This window comes from Trichomonas vaginalis, chromosome VI (genome assembly GCF_026262505.1).
Source record: "Trichomonas vaginalis G3 chromosome VI, whole genome shotgun sequence".
In the NCBI taxonomy this organism is placed as follows: Eukaryota; Parabasalia; order Trichomonadida; family Trichomonadidae; genus Trichomonas; species Trichomonas vaginalis.
Window position 1 is genome coordinate 16,891,551 of NC_067208.1, and position 22,479 is coordinate 16,914,029.

Sequence of the window (22,479 nt, forward strand, 5' to 3'; positions counted from 1 at the left end):
GTTTGTTGATATAATAATATTATCAAAATAGCCAATAATTCAAAAAAATGAAAGTATTTTATTCTTATTTTTTGCTGAAACATGGAGAAATAATTTTAATATAAAAATAAAAGTTAGTGCTTTTCCGCTTGTCTCTTCTGGATCATTTCCTTCATCTTAAGAAGCTCTGCCTGGTTGATTCTGTTTGGTTGGAGTGTTGCGTATGGATTGTTACTTGTAGAAACTCTCTTTCTGTGTCTTGGCTTTGGAGCTGGTGCTGGTTCCTTGGAATCTTCGGACTTTGATGGTGAATTTGTTGATGCAGAAGTAGAATTCGATTCAGAGACTTCAGTTGTCATTGTATCGAGTGTATCTGCTGTTTCAAGGGTCTTTTCATCTTCTATCTTCTTGTCATCGAGTCCTTTCTTGATAAGTTCCATGTCATTTGCTGCAGATTTCTTGGAAGCTTGTAGAATCGAAGGAGCGACTTCCATCTCCTGCGTTGTAGATTGTAGTAATTTAACGATGATGCAGAGAACGCGTGTGATGTAGTTTTTGACGACTTTAATAACTTTATCTAATTTCTGGTTACTCCAGAGCCAGTAAACAAGGCCAATGGCCGCAAGTAAGAATAATGTCTTCCATGGATGCTCAACGACTGATACTAATTGCTGGTAACCGCCAATTGCGATAACAATCCACATCCAGAGTGGAACTGTATTCCTAACGATAAGAGATTCGCGAATTTGTACGGCTGATATGTAAGATTTTTCGATCGTATCGTTGAATTCTGTTAAAATTTGTTCGCGTCTGATTTGTGTGAGGATTTGTCTTGTTAAGATATCATTTAACGGGACAGGTGTTCCTGGCTCTCTCAGCTGAGAGTTAGTGAACATGTTTAAGATATGTAGACCGTTCTCTCTCGCTGACTCGAAGATTGCCGAGATATCGTCGTCTGGTTTCCAAACTCTTGACTTGTGCTCTTCGTCCTGGAGGAACTTCTCTTCGAATCTGATGATCATCTTTTGCTGGATGAACTGGGAAGCGGAAGTTATCTGGGAATCTGTGGATCTGTAGTACATGTTAGCGATCTTTGGAGATGGATGTCTATCAACAGTATTCTTCTTGAGGATATTGTTGATTTCGGAGGTTGTTTGGGTGATCTCATTTCTCATTTCGGAACGAAGCCTTTCCCACATATTTGGCTCCGCGGAATCGAGAATTGCATTGATTCTCTCCTTGTATTCGATGTTGCGGCGCTCAAAAACGCGTTGCTCCATTTCGGATATCGCAGTATCGAGTTTATTGGTAATTAGAGTATGTAGATTGTCTTCTATATCGGAAACATCGAATTGCCACTTGAATTCTGGTATCATTGTAGATTTGACAAATTCATCGATGGATTTGATTGTTTCTTCGAGTTTCTTGTTGGCGTTTTGCTCCCATTCGTTGGATTCTTCGAGTTCTGTAGGAAGCTTCTCGATATATTCTGTGAATTTCTTTTCGGCAGATTCTTTGAAAATTGTGCAGTTTCTCTGGAAAGAAGGAGCAAGGAAGGATGAGATTCTCTCCTGGAGGGACTGGCGTTTCTCGTTAGCGATATCACGAACGTATTTGTTTGCTTGTTGATTATAATTATGAATCGCTGTTTCAAAGAGTTTTTGACCGATTTCTTTGAACTCAGTGAATGGCTTTGCATCGATTTTACTAACTATCTGTTCTGTAGCGTTTGTTTCGAATTCTTTGTACGCTTGATTTGCGAATTCTTCGCATCTGAAGTTAGAAAGGGTCTTTCTCTGAGAAGGAAGGTTGAGTTCGCGGTTCTCTGAGATTGCGTCCCATACGGAATGGATGTATTGGGCTAAGCCATCACCTGGAATGAGTTTTCCCATTGGCTGAGCGAAGAAGAAGCCTGGTTCGTCTTTGTTTGTAAACATTGAAGCGAGCTTGGCTGCTTGCTCCTTGAACTTCTCTGGTTCGAGCTTCAAGTGTGGTAATTGGAAGAAATGGAAGACAAAGAAGTCATCAAACTTCTTTCCTTGCAAATTCTGTGGTAAAATGACATCCTTCCAGATCATGTCGAGATCGCGGCGAACTTGGTTTTCAATAATCTCGCCTGGATGTGTAGAATCACGAATTACGAAAAGCAAATGGCATTTAGCTTCTTGTGAAGAAGAAAATAGTTGTAAGTTGACTTCAAAAACAGTTCTAAGAAGTGGGATACTGCTAGCGTTATAACGGCCAATATCTTTTTCCCACATATTGACCATAACAACTTCAGAAAGAGCCAAACCAAAAAGGGCAGCCTTTCTTTCGAAAAGAGCATCAGCATCACCTCTTTCTCTTGAGTCAGAGCCTTCAATATCAAAAATCAAAACGTTCTGATTGTTAAAAGCTGCGTGAATACCTTTTGTTGTTTGTTGTCTACCTATCTGGTCGTTCATTGTTTCAAATGTTGTGTGGAAGAGATTGTTAAGTAAGGTTGATTTACCTGATGATTGTGGACCAATGATAGAAAGTGTATGATAATTTAACCCTGCAGTTGTTATACCGATCGAGTCGAGGTAGCCTTCGAGTGTTTCGCAGACTTTGGCGTTCTCGTCGATAATCTGTGCCATAAAGCCAAATTAAATGCGATTAAAATCAATTCAATCGATTATTTTACAAATATAAAAAGTTGATTTATCAATTTGGACATGAAAAATTTGTGCATAATGTGTATGCATATCGCCTGTTTATTCTTTCTGTCAAATTCTCATCGTATTTACTTTTTCAAATTTTGAAATCAAGAAAAAAACATAGTTTGATGGAATGACACACCTAAGATGTTATCTAGATTTCCATGTAAACCAATAATTAGCTATTAATTTGTCATCAAATACCGTATCAAGACTGATTTATATCAAGTTTCAAACTTATTTTCTTATTTTAAGATTCTGTTGAATACACACTCGTGCACCTACTCATAAATCTCTTTTGGCTGGATTTTGAATCATTTCAAGCATGACAAAGTGAGTTTATTTGATTCTGGGTAATGAAAAATTAATGGAAAAACCTTTGACACTGATTATAATCTGTGTGTTTTTATTAGGTACAACTGTGTAACTAACTGAAATTGGCTTTAATGCTTTTAAATCAGCGTCATTCGTGAAATGAGTTATATTATATTAATAAATCAAACTGTTCAATCAAAATATATGATCATTTCCTTCCAAAGGGATCCACCTAGGTGTTATGATGAAAATGGATGGTTAAAATTAAAAATGACAATTTATTTTATTATCTCTTGACCATTTTAATGAAACGGTCATATACGTTACCATCTAAAACATGTAACAATAATGCTCAAAAAGAAATAACAGAAAATAATAAAAAAATAGCAGAAGATGAGTAAAACTTAACAGTGTTTACTGCTTAGATGTACTTCTTGATGAAGTTGCAGACTTCCTCCTTTGTCTTGCGATCTCTGGAGACGAAGCGGCCGACTTCCTTGCCATCCTTGTAGACGAGGAAACTTGGGATGCCTAAGACATCAAGCTCCTGGTATAAGTCAATGTTGGAGTCACGTTCGATAAGATAGAACTTGAACTGCTTGAATTCTTCCATGATTGCTGGCATGTGTGGCTTGATGAACTTGCAGTCTCCGCACCATTCAGCAGAGAACATTAAGACGTAGTTGCCCTCAGCAAGCTTGGCTTCGAGCTGTGTCTTGTTCATGGTTGGTAATTGCTCCATCATGGAAAATGACACTTTTAAATTTTTGGACGATAAAAGTGATGTTTTTCTAAAATCTTATTTGCACATTGAAAAGTAGGTAATTGTATTGAAAATAATTTCAATGTCAGATACACTCAATAATTGTGAGACGACGGTTTTCCCAAAATAGGTCACATCAAATATCAAATTTTTCAAAAATATAAAGTTATTTACGGCTTCCAATGAATCATATTAGAACATTAACTTCATTGTGAATCTTATTAAGTCATTATTGTTCAAAAATAACAACTTTTAATTAATCTTGCAATCAAAGAGTAATCGTCCATTAAATCTCCTCCGAATTCATGAACGATTCATCCAATGATTATATAATAACTGAACCATAAATAGTTTCGATGATTGATCCTAAGGAGGCAAATTAATGTATCAGCTTTCCAAAGGAACTGTCTTGACATTGATCTGTTTTACGAATTGTTTACCACAATAACCACAAAAAGTTCATTTACATCTATAACAAAAACATATCCAATCGAATAACTTGTCAAATTACTCAATCAATCTAACCAATTGATTTAAAAATACTATATATTACATCAGAGCTCGTAGATTATCGTACGTAATTATAAAAATTCATAATTTCCAATTTGGTTAATTTTATTACAACTTTTTTTAATTGATTGAATGAACACTAATAAATAAATACTGATTGTGTTAATAAAACTCACTACAAAATACATTTTTAGAATGAAATAAATAAAAATATTAAATTATGGAGCAACAGGTTCATCATTTTCGCTGCTTGGCCTTCTGTTTTCAAGCTTTCCAGTAGCTCTCATGAACAGAAGATGCTCATTTTCGTTATGAGTTTCGACATCCACGTGAACCCACGCTCTTTCTATGTCAGGAACTCTTTCGATCTTCAATTGCAAACTCTCGCCAATCCAATGTGCGACACCGATTGGGATATGTCCAGGAACAATGACGTGGAGCTCTGCAAAGTAGAGAGGACCGACTTGGAAGGCGATGACTTGTTCAACGTTTACAATGAGAGGATGATGGTTTGCAGCGACATAAGTCAAAGCTCTGATTACGTCAGGAGGTGCTGATACTCCCATCAACATCTTTGCGTTCTCTTTCGCATTCATGAACCATGAAACAAGTATGAAAAGGCTCAAAATAATTCCACCGGTTGAATCCATCCACCAACCGAGTTTGTGGCCTCCCCAGTACATGAAAAGGCCAATAGAGTTAGTGATGACGTCATTGCGGTGGTCTTCGGCAAGGGCTTTAGTAATTGGATGTCCCAAGCAATAATAAAAAATTGCCATCGTAAGTTTGACGCCTATAGTTACACCCATAATTATTATTGAGAGTATTGACTCGGCGGCTGGCTTTTGTTTCTTTATAAGGCTCTGAACGCACTCAATAATAATATATGTTGCGCAACATGCCATTAAAACACTGAAAACGAGAAGGCCAACTGTAGAAACGCGACTCTTACCAACTGGGTATTTATTAAGGTCATCTCTTGTAAATTTTGAGTGTTTCGCAGTACATGAAATGATCGTTCCTGCAATAATATCAAGACAGGAGTCTGCTAACGATGAAATAAGTGTATATGATGTTGATGCTGATAGGGCAACAGCTTTTCCTATCATCAAACTGAAGTTAATTCCAAAAGAAATGTAAGTTGCCCACCTAATACATGTAGTTGCCTCGTTTGTATCGACTGGAATTGCACTAGAGTTAGTGACATCATCGAGATCATTCATCATTCCAACCCATTCATTTAATGACTTGTAGTATTTTGCTTCTTTTTTGTTCGATTTAGGCGCAGCGCACCCAATATCTTCGTAGTTCGAATTTGCAATAGCAAGAGAGCATTCCTCGAGAATTTCGGACTTAATTATAGGTGTAAATTCTGTATCGATAATATCTTGATTTATCGAAATTTCTGTATTGCGAAGTGATACAGCACATTCATCGCAACATGCAAGGGTTACAAGTTTCTGTTTTGAGCGACAAACTGGGCATTGTGCCGTATTATCCTCTTCAGATGTCATTTGAGTACTTGATTGCATTCAAAAAATACGATAGAAAATTTTTGGGATTTTCTATCGTAATCAATCAGAATTTAACCGTGAAATTTTGTTTAACATATCACGCAGAGGAATTTATCCGAAAAGACAGAATTGTGATCTGAAATACGAAAAGTGACAAATACTATAATTATGACACTTTCCCTCCCTTTCAATGCAATTGAAATAACTCTGGAAGAATAAATACATGTTTAACTTCTTACTTTGCAAAAAGTCCATTAGCATACTATATTGCTAATATAGTATTTTTAGCTTGTTAAAGATTTTTTTTTTGCAAATTTCTAAATTCTAAATAATACACAATAATTGTCTACAGAGAGTGCTATTTTTTGAAAATATATTATTGTAATCAAACTTTGTTGAATTAATATTCCTTAATAAAGGAATATTTACGCGAAATATCAAATATCAATGATCAAAGTCAATACTTATCCTTTGTTACCTATTTATATGCATGATTCAATATATGAAAAGGTAGATATTGAAGTATAAGGGGAAAATTAATCTAATGATCAAGAAAATTATGAGGCAATTTATAGGTACAACTGCACAATTAATGTATTCTATTGATAGACATTAATCTCTGAAACAAGTTTAGCTTAGATATGATGGTGAGAGTTAATACACTTCTTTGTTTAAAATGACATAATTAAAACTAATAATTTTAAGATAATTGAGCACCAATAAGTTACACAACAAAAATGTAAACTAAAATTCCCAATTACAGTTGTTATTGCGAAATTTCGATTACAATATTAGAATTTCACCGATTTCTTTAATATGTAATAATTTACGATACATTTTTATTAACAAATTTCTAAATTAAATATAGAAAAATCAAGAAATTGAAAAAATACGACTTTTCATTCAAATAAAATAAAATAAATAAAATAAATAAAAAAAAGTTTAATGCTTGGTGTCGATTCTAATGCACAAAATATCAAAACTTTACTAGAAGCCGAGAAGTTTTTCGATAAATACGAGATAACACAAGCAAGAAGAATCTTATCTAATACAAGATTATCAACTAAAGATTACATTTCAATGTTAAAACAGGGATCAGATAAATACGATTCTCCTGACTTATTTTATGCAATTCAAAATGCACATGCTTCTCTGAATTATCTTGATGAAACACTAATGATTATTAAATCTCTTCAAAAATGCTTAAAACTAGCAATATTAGAAGATATAATCAATAAATTAAATCCACTTATTACATGTACAGGAGAAACTGGAATGAATACAAAAGAAAACCATACAGAACCAGGAGATGTTCAGCCTTTTGAAGAAGATGTTCAAGAAACAAACGCATATTATAGAGTATCATCAGTTGATGAACCACACATAATCGGTGATATTGAACCTGTAGAAGAAGATACTCAAAAAACAAAAGAATATCTGGTTAAGAAACACCAAGTTCCAATACGAACAACTAAAGAAGTTCATAAAATGACGACTGTTGAAGAAGATTACATTAAGAAGTGGAATAAATTGGTATCAACAAATTCACTCGAAACTCTTTTAGCTAAAAGTAAATCCGAAGTCAAAAATTTGTTCAAAGAACTTCTTGATACAGATTATCCTGAATTAAATAAAATCATAATTCAGAAAGTCAAATCAGAACCAAAAGTCTTCAATATTCAATATGAAGTTTTCAATCAGATGTCATCAAATCTATCCATTCCAAGATCTCTCCGCTATTCATTAATTCCAATTTTAGCATCAAAAACAACTGATTTCAAAGTATTTTTGCAGAACCTTCACAAGTAAATAAAAGAAACAAAAGCAACTCTTTCTGATGATTTTGTCAACAATTTGATCAGTGCATTTGAAATCTGTAACAAAAAGGATGATCAAATATCACAAAATCATGGATATTACGGATATATTGTTCAAGATATCTTTGCCAATTTGATCAATAATAACAAAGAACTGGCAATTAGTGATAATTTAACTTTATTCCTTAAACATTACTATGCATTTCTTGATCCGAAAGCAGTTGTTTCATTCATTTGCAAGAAGAAATGCTTGCAATTACAAAATGTTGAATCATTGAAGAATGGACTTCAAAATCTCGGTGGAACATGTTATTTGAATTCAACCATACAACAGTTGTTCAACATCAAAGAATTTAGAGATCTAATTCTCAATGCTCAAGTTGAGAATGATAAATACATCATGGCTCTTCAAAATTTGTTTTGTGAAATGCAATATAGTTCAATTCAACATCAAATTCATATGAAACACCTTGTACAAGATTTTACATTCCTAGGTGATCCAATTGATCCAGCCCAACATAATGACGCCGATGAATTCTATTTCGATGTCGTTAATAATGTTTATGACATTCTCAAAGCCGAAAACAACCCATTCTACATGAGAATTGATGGTGATTATGAAGATCAAGCTACTAAAAATGTCATTCTTACAATAAATGATGACAAACTTTCATTCCTAATCAAAACTGATGTCAAGAAGACTATTGCTCAACAAATTGACGCTTATATCGCTCCAGAACCAATACAACAAATGTCGAAAGGAGTTATGTATGACTGTCTTTTGAAGAGAAAGATCATCAATCTTCCAGAAGTCTTTGTATTCAAACTTGAGAGATCTGATTCAAAATCTTATCAAATTCAACCAGAGCTTGTATACAATGGTGTTAAATTCACACTCTGTGGAACAATTATCTACCATGGAACTATACAACATGGACATCATTACTCATACTGTAAACAAGGAGAAAACTGGTACCTATTTAATGATGCTCAAGTAGGAAAAACAACATGGGATCATGTATTGGATGAATCAAACGATTCTGCAAAAATGCTTTTCTACAAAAGAGTTAATAACGGACCTTCATCAATGACTTCGTTGTTGGCAGATGATAAAAAGTTCATGCATATAATCAATAAATTTGCCAAATCATCAATTGATACAGATATCCTTGTTTGCAGATACGCTACTCACATCGAAGTTGGTAGAATTAAAGAGGCCAAAGAAACAAAAGCAAAATTTAAGAAGCCAATTCCATTCCTTTTGACAGATGATTTCTTCAAAGCATATCTTTTGCATCGAAATCAAAGTGTCAGAATTGAAATGTTCAAACTGTTCCAAGAGAACTTTAATGCTACAAAAGATGATTGGTACTTTGATTTCATTTCCGATGTCATTGTTTCTAACAAATGCTACCTTTATGAAAGAAAGCAGTTTTGGGATTGTTGTTTCAGGGTTTTCGAACCTGTTAAAACAATTTCATTTGTGGCATTTCAGAATCTTGCTTCATTTTTCGTAAATGGATGTCTTTCTGGTATCATTTCAAAAGGCGCAAATGTTCAGCATTTGATTGCTACAATTAGGAAATGTGTAGATAAACAAACTCTAAAACAGCACTTATACAAATATAGAAGTTGCTACGGTCTTTTCCCGAACTACTAAATATTTCCAAAGCTTTATGAATAAAGAACTATTTTTGTAAGAATATAATTAAACTAAGTATCTCAGTCAACTTTGTGTCATACACATATGATGAATTCACAAAATTTATTCATAAGTTTTTCAGCCTTATTTACAGATTATTCTCTGCAAAAATAGATAGCTTTACGAAATATATTCTTCTAATTTTGGATTTCAATCAATTTCATATTGACATTCTGAAGAGCAGAATAGTGTAAAAAATTAGATAATCTTCCTTCACATTCAATTTTTGAATTTCCATCAAAATAGTTAAAAGACAAGCAACAAAAAGATATTTATTAACTATTATTAAGGCAACCAATGGCTGAAATTGATCCAGCTTGAGTAGATATCAACGTTTCTTGTCTCAAATATTTTACATACATATTGCAATTCATGGGATTACGGTCATTATTATGTCTCAATATAAAAATATGTATTATTGTTTGCCATTGAAAATTTTAATATCTTGAGATGTTCATTGAATATTATCACCCGTAACGCACTGTTTAATTGGATGCCAAGTAGTCGAAAGATATAATTTAAGTTTTATTTTATAATTTCATATTTTGTTTTTTTTTTACATAACAATCATAACAGTATAAGTCATCATATCAAATCTACTTTGATAATGTGTTCTACAGGATTTTATATTTTCGACACATGCTTTATAAGAAGATGCTGGGAGACCAGCTTTATTAATAACTTCATTTATAAAAACTTTACTTGTATTTTCAATTTGAACACCACAAATCAAACTAGAGCAACCTAAAAATGCGTTCTCACCAACACTTGTGACGCATAAAGGAATGTTTATATATGTCAATCTTGAGCAACCTTCAAAAGCATTGGCTGAAATTCTGCTAACGCTACCACTTGGAAACAAAACTGAAAGCAAATTCTTGCAGCCAATGAAAGCTCCTTGGTTAATTGATGTAACAGAGCCAGGTAAACTAAAATAGGTGATAGAAGATGCCGGAGGAAATAGAATTAAATTTGTCATATCAAAATTATACAAAGCTCCTGTTATCACTTTGAAATGATCTGTTCCTCTTTCAGGACACTTTATTACACTCAACATCATGCAATCTCTGAAAGCATACAAACCAATGAACTCTAAAAGAGAGTTCTCTGGAATATTGAACGTTTTAAGATTCGCGCAATTTTGAAAAGCTGAAGTTTCTATTCTTTTCAATGATTGAGGAATTGATAAATTAACAATTTGCGTATTACTAAATGCTGACATTTCAATCACTTGCAAATTAGGAGGAATTATTAGTTCGCTTAAACTAGAACAGCCTTGGAAAGAGAATGGATTTATTTGAATCAAATTGATACAATTTGATAAATCAACTTTTTGTAAGCCACTATTTGAAAAACACGAATCTAATAATTCAGTGATTTTTGAAACAAAAATAATTGAAGTTAAACTTGTTGTATCAGAAAATGCGTTGCTTTGTATTGTCTGTAAGTTTTCTGGCAAATTAAATGAAGCCAAACTAGAGCAGCCTGAAAAACAATATGTCTCAATTGTCTTTAAAGTTGAAGCAAATAAATTCAACTGAGAAAGTTTCTTGCAATTCCTGAATGCATATTGACCAAGTATGCTTAGAGAATTAAATGAAATAGAATTTAAATTCTCACATCCATCAAATGCAAAATATCCAACTGTTGTGACAGTTGTTGGGATGTTGATGAACTTCATTTTCTTACAATTTTGGAACGCATATTGATCAATAGTAGTTAAACTAGATTTAGAACCAAATGTGATTGAATTCAAATTTCCTTTGGAAACAAAGGCACTTCTACCTATTGTCGTTATTGAATCCATAACAACAATATCCTGACTTGTGTCAGGTCCAATATATGATATAACTGTTAAATTATCTTTGGTTAATATCAATTTTTGCTCGTCAAGATAAAAGTTCGAATCTTCACCAAAAACAATTTCAACGCCTGGATCAAAAACTGTTCCAACTAATGTCTTTACCGAGCTAGGAAGAACAATCCGCTTCAAGTATGGATTTGTTAAGAAGCAGCCAGCACCTATTAATGCAACTTTGGGAGGAATAGTGAAACTACTCAAGTTACATTCGAAAAAATACATATGAATTAAGAACAATAACATTTTCTGACATTATTACTTCAGATAAACTTGAACAATATTGGAATGCATTTTGCTGGATTTCTGTTACAGAGTTAGGTATAACAACTTTCTTAAGGGTTTTACTATTAAAGAAACAATGACGTCTGATTGTTTTTAGAGTATTTGGGAAATTAACATATTCTAACTTTGAACAGGAAAAAGAAACACCTTCCAAAACTTGTATTCCATCAGGGACTGTAAAAGTACCTGTTAAGAGCATAGGCGCAGAAATTAGAACTGTTTTATTCTTAGTGAGTAACAAATTTGATTCAGAGACGTAGTAATTGTTATTTTGGCTGACTGAAAATGTTGTTAAGGGAACTTCTTCAAAAACACCTGGATCTACAAGCTCAACATTAGCTGTAATTGTGAATTCTGCTATCAATGATTTTCTGATAAAGTTTCCCATCAAAAATCTTAAGTTTGATGTCGGATTTATAGTAAATGTTTTCAAATTTGTGCAATAAAAAAAGCATCGGGTACCTAACTTAGTTATTGAATCTGGAATGATAACTGATTGTAGTTGTACTATTGTACTAAAACAATAATCTCTCAATTTTAATAATTTTTCAGGAAGCATAAGAGAGGCTACTTTTCTACATTGGGAAAATGCATATTGACCAATAATAGTAAGTTTTTTACATGGTGATAAGTCAATACTCTGTAAATTCCCACATTGATAGAATGCATAATTTTGAATTTCAATGAGATTTGGATTATCCTCAAAAGAAAAAGATATAAGTGTATTTTTACAGGTAATAAATGCATATGAACCCTCATTCTCACCTTGAATATATTTAGCTTTTGCTGAAACAAGAACATGCGCTTCATTATCATGCGCTCTGTAGAAAGTTAACCAATCTTCTGAATATGAATTGCCCTGGTCATCATGTGGAAGGGACATTTAGTTTAAAAGAATGAATTTGAAGAATACATGAAACATTTATGAAAGAGAAATGATAATATATATTCCCATATGTATCCTCATAGCATATAATTCATTTAATAAGAAAGTAGTCGTTTACTTTGATAAAGAAGCAGATTAATTTAATAGTCTACATCTTTTGAATACGAATCTTGTAATATGCCTATAATAACTTCCTTTGCTAATTCAATCAGCATGCTTGAACAATCATATCATAAAAATTTGCGAATAATTTTTCCAAAATAATCATTAGGTTATTTTTTATTAAATAAAATCGATGATTACATAATGTCCATATTAAATTAGAAAAAAGATTTGGTCAGTCAAATTGATCAAAATTTTTCCAAAAAGTGATATGAAAATTCAAAAAAATGGCTGATTTACCACCTTTATCTAATGATCCAGAAATTTTAACCGAATATACAGTAAACCTTGGTGTTGATCCAGATACATTTACATTTGCTGAAGTTTTTTCTCTTGATCCAGAATATATTTCATTATATCCACCAAATCCAAAATCTTTAATATTCCTTTATCCATACGGCAAGAAGGATGGACCACTTGAGAGACGCCATCAAGGTGATCCTCCAAATACAGGAAAAGAACCATTTTATCTTAAACAAACTCTTGACAATGCATGCGGTACAATTGCTATTATTCATTCGATTGCTAATAATTTAGACTCCTTTAAACTTAAAAGGGATTCGTGGATAGAGAATTTCATCAATGATAACAAAGATAAAACACCAGAGGAAAGAGGAAAAGCCCTTGAACAAGATGACGAAGTTCAAGATGCCCACGAAACTACAGCTAATGATGATTCTACGCCATTCCTTGAAGATTCTGATTCAAATCACTTTATTGCTTTTGTTCCATTTGATGGAAAGCTTTGGGAATTGGATGGATTTAAGAAACAACCAATTTGCCATGGAGAATGCGATGATTTCTTTGCAAAAGTTACAAAAATTATTCAAGATGATTTTTATCCAAATGTCAAGGATCCAATGGAAACATCAATGGTTCTTCTATGCAAGAACTAATAAAAATACTTATAATTGATTTTATTAATTTTTTTATTTTTAATCCTGATTCATAAAACAATGACTACTTTAAATAGACAATTAACACCAACAACTAATTGATGTAGACTATATATTGATTCAATTGAATAAATAATTTGATAATATTTTTCCCAATATTTAAGCAAACATCATGAGATACTTTCAAACATGCTTACTCTACGCAAAATATGACTATTTATCCCAACGAGTCCCAATATTTTTAAATATATATCTAATTTTTCATCAATCTTATTGACAAAAACATAAATTTGTTCACCAATACAGCGTATTATGCAAGGTTAGAATAAAACAAATTAATTTTACTGATTTAGGAATTCAGTTCGAGAACAAATCATGAGAAATTCTAAATTTGACATCTACAATAGAAATAAAATGAATTTCAGTTTAAAAATATAAGTGTGCAATATACACTATAGTATTTTTCTCTTACCATTCCGGTCAAAAATGAATTAGTGAAATATAAAAGTGACAAAGCACCGCATGACGGCGACTTCTTCAGATAAGAAGTCGATTATTGACATGCAGATAGATAGCATTGTTAGACAAACTATGCAAATATGTCAAAATTTCCTGAGCAATTTACCCGATATTCAGCTAGGAACTCCTGAATCTCGAAATAAACTCATGGAATACTATGAAAATTTCTTCAAAAACGATCACTCAATCGTATTGGCACTTACGCCACTCACTTTAACAGTCTCCAAAGTAATAGATCAAATATTTACGATTATAGAAAATGCATTTCCAACTTTTGACCTTTATTCAACAGCAAATCCTAAAGAACAAGGTTCAAAATCACTCGTAGCAACATTTTTAAATCACGCGAAATGGGATAATCACGTAGTTAGACTTTCAATTTTAATTTTTCTTGATTTTTTACGTGCATCATTTGTTCATCATACAATTTTACTTTCTAGAGACTTATCTGATGACCAAGCATTAACGTTTACTAATAGAATCGTATTAAATGTCGTTGATAATAAAATTAATGAAGAAGATTTACAATATTTCTATGTTTCTGCACGTAAATGGGGCAAGTGCCTTCATGAATTAAGTATTATATACAGTTATCCCGCAGAAACAGCAGCATATCAATTTATCGAAGAATTATATAATTCTACAATGAGTGACAGCAAGAGATTGATCAAGCAATCATTGCTATCATCAGTAATGTTCGGAATCGCTACAGATCTCGCGAAATTAGATACTCAACTCACTCAAAAATCAACATTTTTCAATAAAAAGAAAGAATTTTGGAGTTTGGCCAAACCGACCTCACAAGGAACCGATCCTTTACATAACACAGCGATAGAATTCCTCTCAAATCTTTACAGTTCAATTTTTATCTCTACACCGAAAACTAGGACCGACAGCTTCCTTTTAAACGCTTACAATAGGGCAGACGAGATCGCCTCAAAGCATGGATACTGCGGACCAGCTTGCGGATGCAGAGCTCGCATTCTTTCGTTCAATAGAAATCCAAATTTGAAAATTTCAGCCGACGATTACTATTTCAAGAAAATACAGAAGAACCTTTCAAGCGAGCTCCACGTTGGCCACGCGATTGAAGAGATGTCTTATCTTTTGGCCGGAGAAAACCAAATTTCTAAAAATTCAATTGATGACTTCTGTCAGAACCTCGCGAAAAATAGCTCGATCCTTAAGAACTACCAGGAACAGCTCATTGAGTGCTTTTTGAGTATGTTTAATCATCATTCGAATTTATTTGCCAGCCATTTAAGGGAAACGTTCACAAACCCATTTGCTGAACACAACTATGCAGCTCTGTTCGAATCCGGCTTCAAAATCCTTTTCCCTGACGAATTAGAAGATAATGATTCGGATTCTAAGATAGAATGCAGGTTTATCTACAAAGAATTAATTACTTCAAGATTATTCGCTGCTTCCAATGATCTCGGAACGAAATTGACCTACAATGTCATGTCATTTGTTGATTCTTTGTTATATCATGCAAATTTAGTTACAGCTCTTGAGTTTACAGCCCAGGAATCACTTCCTCAGCCCATGAAACAGGCTTCTTCGCCTGCAACAACTCAAATTCGTAAACTTTTGAAATTATTACCAAAAGATTACGATGATTCCTACTTTGCGACCGCCAGTTCTGTTCTATCCGTCTTAGGAACACCACAGACCCAGCTTCCTTCCCTTGCTTATGCATTACATACGCTTGCTTTGACAGATTTAGATGAAACTATCGCTCCTGACGTTGTTCCTCACATTTTCAACTCCGCGCCTGCTGTATCTGCTGCAGCGGTTCGTTCCCTGCAGACAATGATCGCTAGAGAACCGAAAATGTTTACAAATATTTTTGAAAGCATTGTAAACGTTTACAAAGACAGATTACTTAAATCCTATGAGTCCCTTGTAATAGGTATTAACTGTCTGAGCCACATAATCTCGTCAACGTGCTCTTCCCAGGAATTTCATCAAAATCTTCCACAAAAAGTCATAGTTTACGTCAACGCCATCTACTTAATTGGATTGTGTGTACCACAGCCAACAGTCAGACAGCAGGCTTTGAACGCTATCGACAGTTTCGCAAGCTTATATCAGAATATTGAAACCGCTGGAAGCTTTTTGAGACTGAACGAGACACAAATCGTCAGTACTGCACTCCAAAACTTACTTAGAGCAGGTAGATTCGGCTCTTATATAATAGAAACGATGTCAATCATCAAATTCAACGAAATTTCGAACTCTTCCTATGAGAAAGCCTTCTTATTCTTCTTGTCCTCGTACATGAAGCTCATTTCGAAGACAGATATCATCTCTATCGACTCAATTGACACAGCAAACTCTTTAATTGAGAATTCGAAGATTCCTGACATCGGCCAACACTTTTGTATGGTCAATGCAGCCTTCGTAGATAACATAGAATCAAAGAAATTCATAAAATTGATCGAACAAACAAACGAAATCTGTCATTCGAATGAAGCGTTAGGCTTAGGAATATTCTGTGCTCTCAAGGATGACATATTCATCCAGTATATCGCTACTCTTAAGTATAGTTCTTATTTATACAAACCAATCCTCTTTGGTTTGAGGACGTACGTGACAAATTCACCACCAGAAGCTGTCCAGGAGAACATTGGCCTCATTTTCGATGTTTTAGCAGTTTTCTTTGACTATTTCACTTCGAAAAATATCAAATCTGACCATATTAAGCCATTATACGAACTACCAGATGGTGATCCGAATATTTCCATGGCGATTACCTCGTTCCTGGAGTTCGGAGCGTATTGTTTCGAAAGTATTTACAATAGATTAGCGATGACACCTGCTGGATTGTATGCCAGAGTACCTGCTTTAGTCTCGAAGTTCCCATTCTCTACAGATTACAAGTCTTGGTTCGCATTAACTCTTAATTTGGTCAGAGTTGAAAAAGTTACAGAAGCAGCGCAAACATGTTTAAGCGCTTTGCTCGCTGTATTCTCAATCCCCGAATTCTGCTTCCTCGAGTTCGTCAACTCTATCGATTATTTCACAGATGGAAATCCATTGTTGTTGTCACGTTTTCTCCTACGTTGTATAGAAACTCAATTAGCAGTATTCACAGAGAAAGCAGAGACCGACGTCAGGTATTTCCATGCGATTGCTAATATGTTCCCAGCACCAGATGCCCCATTAATGGAACTCCAAACTTCGGCAATCGAAAATTACGAAAACAAAAACGAGAACGAAGGCATCTTCTCCGAGAAAATCCTTTATTCATCAGGTACTCTCCTAGGTTTGGCCTTCTATTATGTAATGGGAGACTCAATTCCAGCGAAGAAATCTGCAATTAGGATTTTGAGAGCAGTCGGACTTGGAACTGCCACTGCTTTCTGTTCACCAGTAGATGTTGCCATTGTTTATAAGAATATCAATGACTTAACTTCAAATATCTTAAATCATATCCACGGAAGTGCCTTAAATCCGGCTATTACTCTCTCCGCAGTATTCCACAAGAAGATCCCTCAAATAGGTGAGCAGATTGTCCTCAAAATGATGCAATTGGCCTCAGCATATCCAACTCTTGCTTCTGCCATCGAACCGTGGCTCTCAAACGTTTGTTTCTCAGACTATAACGATAAACGAGTCATTGTAGGGACAATTGACAAATTTGCTTATTCCACAGCATTTTCATTTACAGAAGACCTTCTTTCGCTTCCTAAGAACATAAATACACTCAAACTTGTCAGGAGAGCCATAGAAGGCCAAAGCAAAGAGTCAGATAACATTGCTCATTTTATTATCGTAACAATCATGTTGAATCACGTTTTACGAGGTGAGAACAGCCAGTTCGAGACAATCATAGCCTATATTTTCATGGTTAGCCCTGATATAGTCATCAGAGACATTCTTCAGTTTTTGAGGTTCGCCTTTTGGCATTACCACGAAACAACTAACGGCAAATACGACGCATTGTTCGATATCGATAAGTTCATCGGCCAAGCTTTGAATAAAAACGAAGATGAAGGAGATAGTGACTTAATTTCTTACGAAGAAGCAATTTCTTTTGTTATCCGTACGATTAAAACACTATTCGAGCAATCTACAACAGATTTCGACAAGTACAAGCCGTGGTTAGTCATATTTACAATTATTACTATGTCACAGTTCCAAGAAGACCTTATTGAGTTCAGAAGTATCATCCCTATATGCTTCAGTGGCCAAGAAGACCAGATTGCGAAGATGATCAGAGACTTAGACGACGAAACTAAAAATTTAATCCTGAATGAGCTTCTTACATGGGGTTTATGCTGCGGCGACCTTCAATTTGCCACTCGCGCATTGAAGTTGTACATCCAAACTGCGGATAAACTCGATGCAAAAGAAATTATTCAAAAAGCCACTCGAAACTTATATGTTTGTGCTCTTTGTTTGTACGAGAAATCTAATGGATTAGCCAAGCCAAGGCATTCCCAGTGGTTCTATGTAATTGTTGACGATCAGCAGAACGTAGATTGGAAGATGGTGACTTTATACATCACAAATCTTCTTGAACTGATCAAGAAATGCGTAGAACTTAGTGATGAAGTGTTTGTCGACGCGTTCTGGACAGCAGCGGCCTTCACAATCTGTGGAACCGTCGAATATGTCTCAATTCTTAACGCGGCCATCGATATAATGATCGAGATTCTCAAAAAGCAAAACGCGTCAGATAAAATTCGGTCGCATGGCCGGCCAAATAACTTTGATGGCGTATTAAGTTTAATTAGTGAATCCAAATTCAACAAAGAGACAGTTCCACGGTTATTATTACTCTCTACATTACTAGAACAAAACAATCTAGTCAATGTAGCCTTGGACGACACTAATGCCGCACAATTTGTTTTTGTTGCCTTACATGCTTTAGCGGATATCACCGGCAACGAAAGCGAGACACGCAATCAGTTGATGACATCATCTTCCCCTCACAAAATCGGTGAAGGAGATGCAAACATCGCATTCAGATTGCTTGGCCAAATTGCAGCGACAACAACTGGATTGACACAGCAGATGATTTTCGATTTCTGTGCAGCGTTGATGACAATGGTCAACTGCAAGATCGATGAAACAACAGTGTCAATCATTGCTTCTACGTGCGCAAACAATAATCAGTCATATGCTGCTGATTCATTGCTTTCTATCATCCAAAGTCGCGGCGGAACAATCAAAAGAGTTATAAATACAATTGCATCAACAATTGCTCCGAAATTCCCTAAAATACACTTTTTGCAAAAGTACGAGTTCAATGATGCATTTGATGATAACGAAGATTGTTTCGCTTCTCCGACAACATTCCCTCCATTGTTCATCAATGATACTGGTTTCTTCCCTTGTTCATTGCAGTCTGTGATACACGACACTGTTCAATGCGCTCCTGCACAGCCATTCACTAAATGGTCGAAACAGATGTTCAAGGCACAGATGAAGCCAATGGAAGAAGAGAATGAAACAGTGACAATAAAGATAGAAGATGGTTTGTTCGCCAAGGTAAAGAACATTGTTCTGAAAGAGGAATTGGAAGGAAGTGATAATGATGATCTAGAAAATGATCAGAATATTTCTACTTCCAATAAAGATGATGAACAAAAATCTCCACAGGAAGAAGTTGTGAATTATAGAACTAGAAGGGAAGAAAATGAAATTGACTGGTCATTGTTCATCCCTTCAACAAAAGTTGTTTGTGATCTTTCTTCTGGATTGTTTGATGGATTAGATGTTCCTTCTGTTTTTGATTAAAAAAGTATATATATATATATTTTATAATTATATTTTATTAATAAGATCGTTTGAGAGGAAAATTGAGTACTTTTCTGACACAAAAACATATAAATTCAATAACCTTGAAAGACCAAATTTCTAAAAAATATGTCAAGTATTGAGCAATCAAACAATGAAACTGAATGTGATTTTCGTGACATTAGGTCGACTGAGGTATTTGAATACCCTAATAAAGCATCATTACTATATCATCTTACAAAAGGCCAGTTTTTTTAAGTGTCAGAAAGTTTACGGATGTTTGCTTTCTGACAAACAGAGTCTCAGAATGCACTCAAACGGCGGTTTTAATTTCCGCACTTTTTTTGACGTCATTAAATTCAACTAAGTGAAATATTGTTTACTAATATACAATTTCTTTTATTGTTATAATTGCTTCAAGAAAGTAAAAGCGGAATTCAAAAATGGATTATCGAATATTAATTTCAAGCAAGAATGCTTGAAAGATTAACATCTTTGCTTATTCATTCTTTACAAATACAGGGCGGACAATAAATTTGCAAACACATTTCTATTTTCACCAATATGAAAGATATATATCTGATGTAATAATTTCTGTATAAAAATTTTACATCCAAAATTTTTACAAGGCATGATAAATTCTAAGCAATCAAAAAATGAAACTGGATGGAATTTTAGTGATATTAAGCCAATTGAAGTATTTGAATACCCTAGTCAAGCATCAAAAATTATTTGGGGTGTCAATTCTAATAATATTGAACAAGTATCTTCACAAATTATAGAATTCATTACAAATAACAAAATATTTATCCAAATATCGCTTTACTTGATTGACATTATTTCCCAAATTTGCGTTAAAAATATTAAATTATTTACCGATCTTTACCAAAAGATATTAAACGAATTCTCATGCATCATCAAACCGGAGAATGAGAAATTGTCGACGCTTCTACATTATAGAGGTTTCAAATTTGAAAACTTCGAAACTAAAATGGAAGAAGAAAAAATTCTGAATTTATATTCAACAGAATCTCCTTTATACTATATTGCATTGGATAAAGTTGATGATCTTAAATCTAAATTCCCAAATCTTGATATTAATAAGGAAGTAGATGATAAAATCACACCACTTGATTGTGCAATTAAATATGGATCAGAATTGTGTTTCAATTACTTGAAAAATTTAGGAGCTCAATACAGTTATAGTTCCGAAAATTATGCTGTTCAAAGTGGAAATAAAGATATTTTTATGCAAATGATAGAGGATGGAAAATTATTTGATAAAATGATAAATACAGCATTGAAATATCGAAACTATGAAATTGCTGAGTATCTTAAATCAAACTTTGGACAAACTTTTGATTCAATAGCAGAAAGTATGTATTTCGGAAATTATGATATTGCATCTTATTTACTTACTAATGGAGGAGATATCAACAAGCATTACATTTTTTTTCCCATTCCTATTTATCATTGGCTTATAGAATTCTATTTCTTTTCATATTTATCACTGGCTTATGGCATTCTATTTCTTTTCATATTTATCATTGTTTTAGTAGTAGGATATGACGGGTTGTGTGACTTTTTTTGTTACATCTATATATAGACGATGCATTAAAATATATTTATTTATAAATCATTTAAAAAATTAACATTAATTTTAAAATAATTTATTTTTTTATCTTTTATAAAAGAAGCTATATATAGATGATGTCAGATATTCCGCGATTAATTAAACATTGTTTAAATCCTGAATGGGTTAAACTTCAATTTAAAAAGGAAGACTGTGAATTATTAAATGAATATGAAAGCCAAAATAGCTAATGAGGTATAAATAATAATGATAAAGAATATTTAATTTCATGGAATCAATGGAGTCATAATCAAAGACCTCATAAACGAGAAGAAGAAATGGAAAATAATGAAATGGAAATCATTGATGACATTAAAGAGGATGGAATTCCTAAATTTTGTAGAAAAACCTTTAGAACTAAGTTAGGAGCATATAAACGTAGAGTATTAAATCCTGAATATCTTAAACATATATTTAAAAAGGAAGACTGTGAATTATTAAACGTTAATGAATATGAAAATGCTAAATCAAAACTGAGATATAAATATATTGGAAGTGATGAAAGGTGTAAAGATAAAGATAAAGTTTATTCAGTTTCATATAATAACTGGCACACGTTAGGGATAAGAAAACATTTAGGAGATTATGGGAAATGTTCTGAATTCTTTAAATCTAGTATATATGAGAGAGTAAAAGAAATTAGAAATAATTATTTTCATGAATAAAAGATTCACTACCATAATGAAATAAAAAAATAATTTTTTAAAAAATAAACTTTAAAAATTCATGTCTTACATTTTTTGAATAAATGTGGGGTCCCTCGGTCCCTCGGTCCCTCGGTTAATTAACATCTTTTTGAAAATAGTGACAACATGACATTTAGACAACAGGGGGAAAAAAGGAGGAAATTCATGTCTTACATTTTTTGAATAATTTATTTTTTTAATTCGTAAGAAAATGAGTGGATCAAGATTCGTAACCGTCAATCAATTAATGGATGCTCTTTCACCAATTCTTGAAAATGTTAAACAAGTAGATGTTTATTTCGATGATTATGTAGAAAGTTTATATTATAAAGGTAAACATAATATTAAACCCATTGCTTTTGCATTTGATAATAAATTAATTGAAAATGCAAAAATTTGGGAATTAATTCCGAATATTGAATTTATAACAAATATTAATGATAAATGGTTTAAACGAATTCCAACCACAAAAGTTCTTTGTAAATTAATGATCAAAACTGAGGAAAAAGAATTTAACGAGTTTAA

At 33.3% G+C, this 22,479-nt stretch overlaps 9 protein-coding genes across 9 annotated transcripts; 4 read left to right on the forward strand and 5 right to left on the reverse strand.

Moving 5' to 3' along the window:
• Positions 1–40: 40 nt before the first annotated feature.
• TVAGG3_0879310 (SEY1 family) lies at positions 41–2,597 on the reverse strand (the record flags this gene model as incomplete). Its single annotated transcript, XM_001308025.2, has 1 exon — positions 114–2,597. The coding sequence occupies one exon, from the start codon at positions 2,595–2,597 to the stop codon at positions 114–116; it is 2,484 nt and encodes an 827-aa protein (XP_001308026.1).
• A 635-nt stretch (positions 2,598–3,232) lies between these two features.
• TVAGG3_0879320 (cell redox homeostasis) lies at positions 3,233–3,724 on the reverse strand (the record flags this gene model as incomplete). The annotated part of the gene is made up of 1 exon (XM_001308026.2): positions 3,394–3,717. One exon carries the CDS (start codon positions 3,715–3,717, stop codon positions 3,394–3,396), a length of 324 nt encoding a protein of 107 aa, XP_001308027.1.
• Positions 3,725–4,463: 739 nt separating this feature from the next.
• TVAGG3_0879330 (cation transmembrane transporter protein) lies at positions 4,464–5,777 on the reverse strand (the record flags this gene model as incomplete). Its single annotated transcript, XM_001308027.1, has 1 exon — positions 4,464–5,777. One exon carries the CDS (start codon positions 5,775–5,777, stop codon positions 4,464–4,466), a length of 1,314 nt encoding a protein of 437 aa, XP_001308028.1.
• A 927-nt stretch (positions 5,778–6,704) lies between these two features.
• On the forward strand, positions 6,705–7,568 carry TVAGG3_0879340 (ubiquitinyl hydrolase protein; the record flags this gene model as incomplete). Its single annotated transcript, XM_001308028.1, has 1 exon — positions 6,705–7,568. One exon carries the CDS (start codon positions 6,705–6,707, stop codon positions 7,566–7,568), a length of 864 nt encoding a protein of 287 aa, XP_001308029.1.
• Positions 7,569–8,036: 468 nt separating this feature from the next.
• Positions 8,037–9,236, forward strand: TVAGG3_0879350 (ubiquitinyl hydrolase protein; the record flags this gene model as incomplete). The annotated part of the gene is made up of 1 exon (XM_001308029.1): positions 8,037–9,236. One exon carries the CDS (start codon positions 8,037–8,039, stop codon positions 9,234–9,236), a length of 1,200 nt encoding a protein of 399 aa, XP_001308030.1.
• Positions 9,237–9,834: 598 nt separating this feature from the next.
• On the reverse strand, positions 9,835–11,085 carry TVAGG3_0879360 (antigen BSP-related family; the record flags this gene model as incomplete). Its single annotated transcript, XM_001308030.1, has 1 exon — positions 9,835–11,085. One exon carries the CDS (start codon positions 11,083–11,085, stop codon positions 9,835–9,837), a length of 1,251 nt encoding a protein of 416 aa, XP_001308031.1.
• Positions 11,086–11,341: 256 nt separating this feature from the next.
• Positions 11,342–12,304, reverse strand: TVAGG3_0879370 (ribonuclease inhibitor domain-containing protein; the record flags this gene model as incomplete). Its single annotated transcript, XM_001308031.1, has 1 exon — positions 11,342–12,304. One exon carries the CDS (start codon positions 12,302–12,304, stop codon positions 11,342–11,344), a length of 963 nt encoding a protein of 320 aa, XP_001308032.1.
• Positions 12,305–12,681: 377 nt separating this feature from the next.
• TVAGG3_0879380 (thiol-dependent ubiquitin-specific protease protein) lies at positions 12,682–13,589 on the forward strand (the record flags this gene model as incomplete). Its single annotated transcript, XM_001308032.1, has 1 exon — positions 12,697–13,365. The coding sequence occupies one exon, from the start codon at positions 12,697–12,699 to the stop codon at positions 13,363–13,365; it is 669 nt and encodes a 222-aa protein (XP_001308033.1).
• A 280-nt stretch (positions 13,590–13,869) lies between these two features.
• Positions 13,870–19,639, forward strand: TVAGG3_0879390 (uncharacterized protein; the record flags this gene model as incomplete). The annotated part of the gene is made up of 1 exon (XM_001308033.2): positions 13,888–19,635. One exon carries the CDS (start codon positions 13,888–13,890, stop codon positions 19,633–19,635), a length of 5,748 nt encoding a protein of 1,915 aa, XP_001308034.1.
• Positions 19,640–22,479: the final 2,840 nt, after the last annotated feature.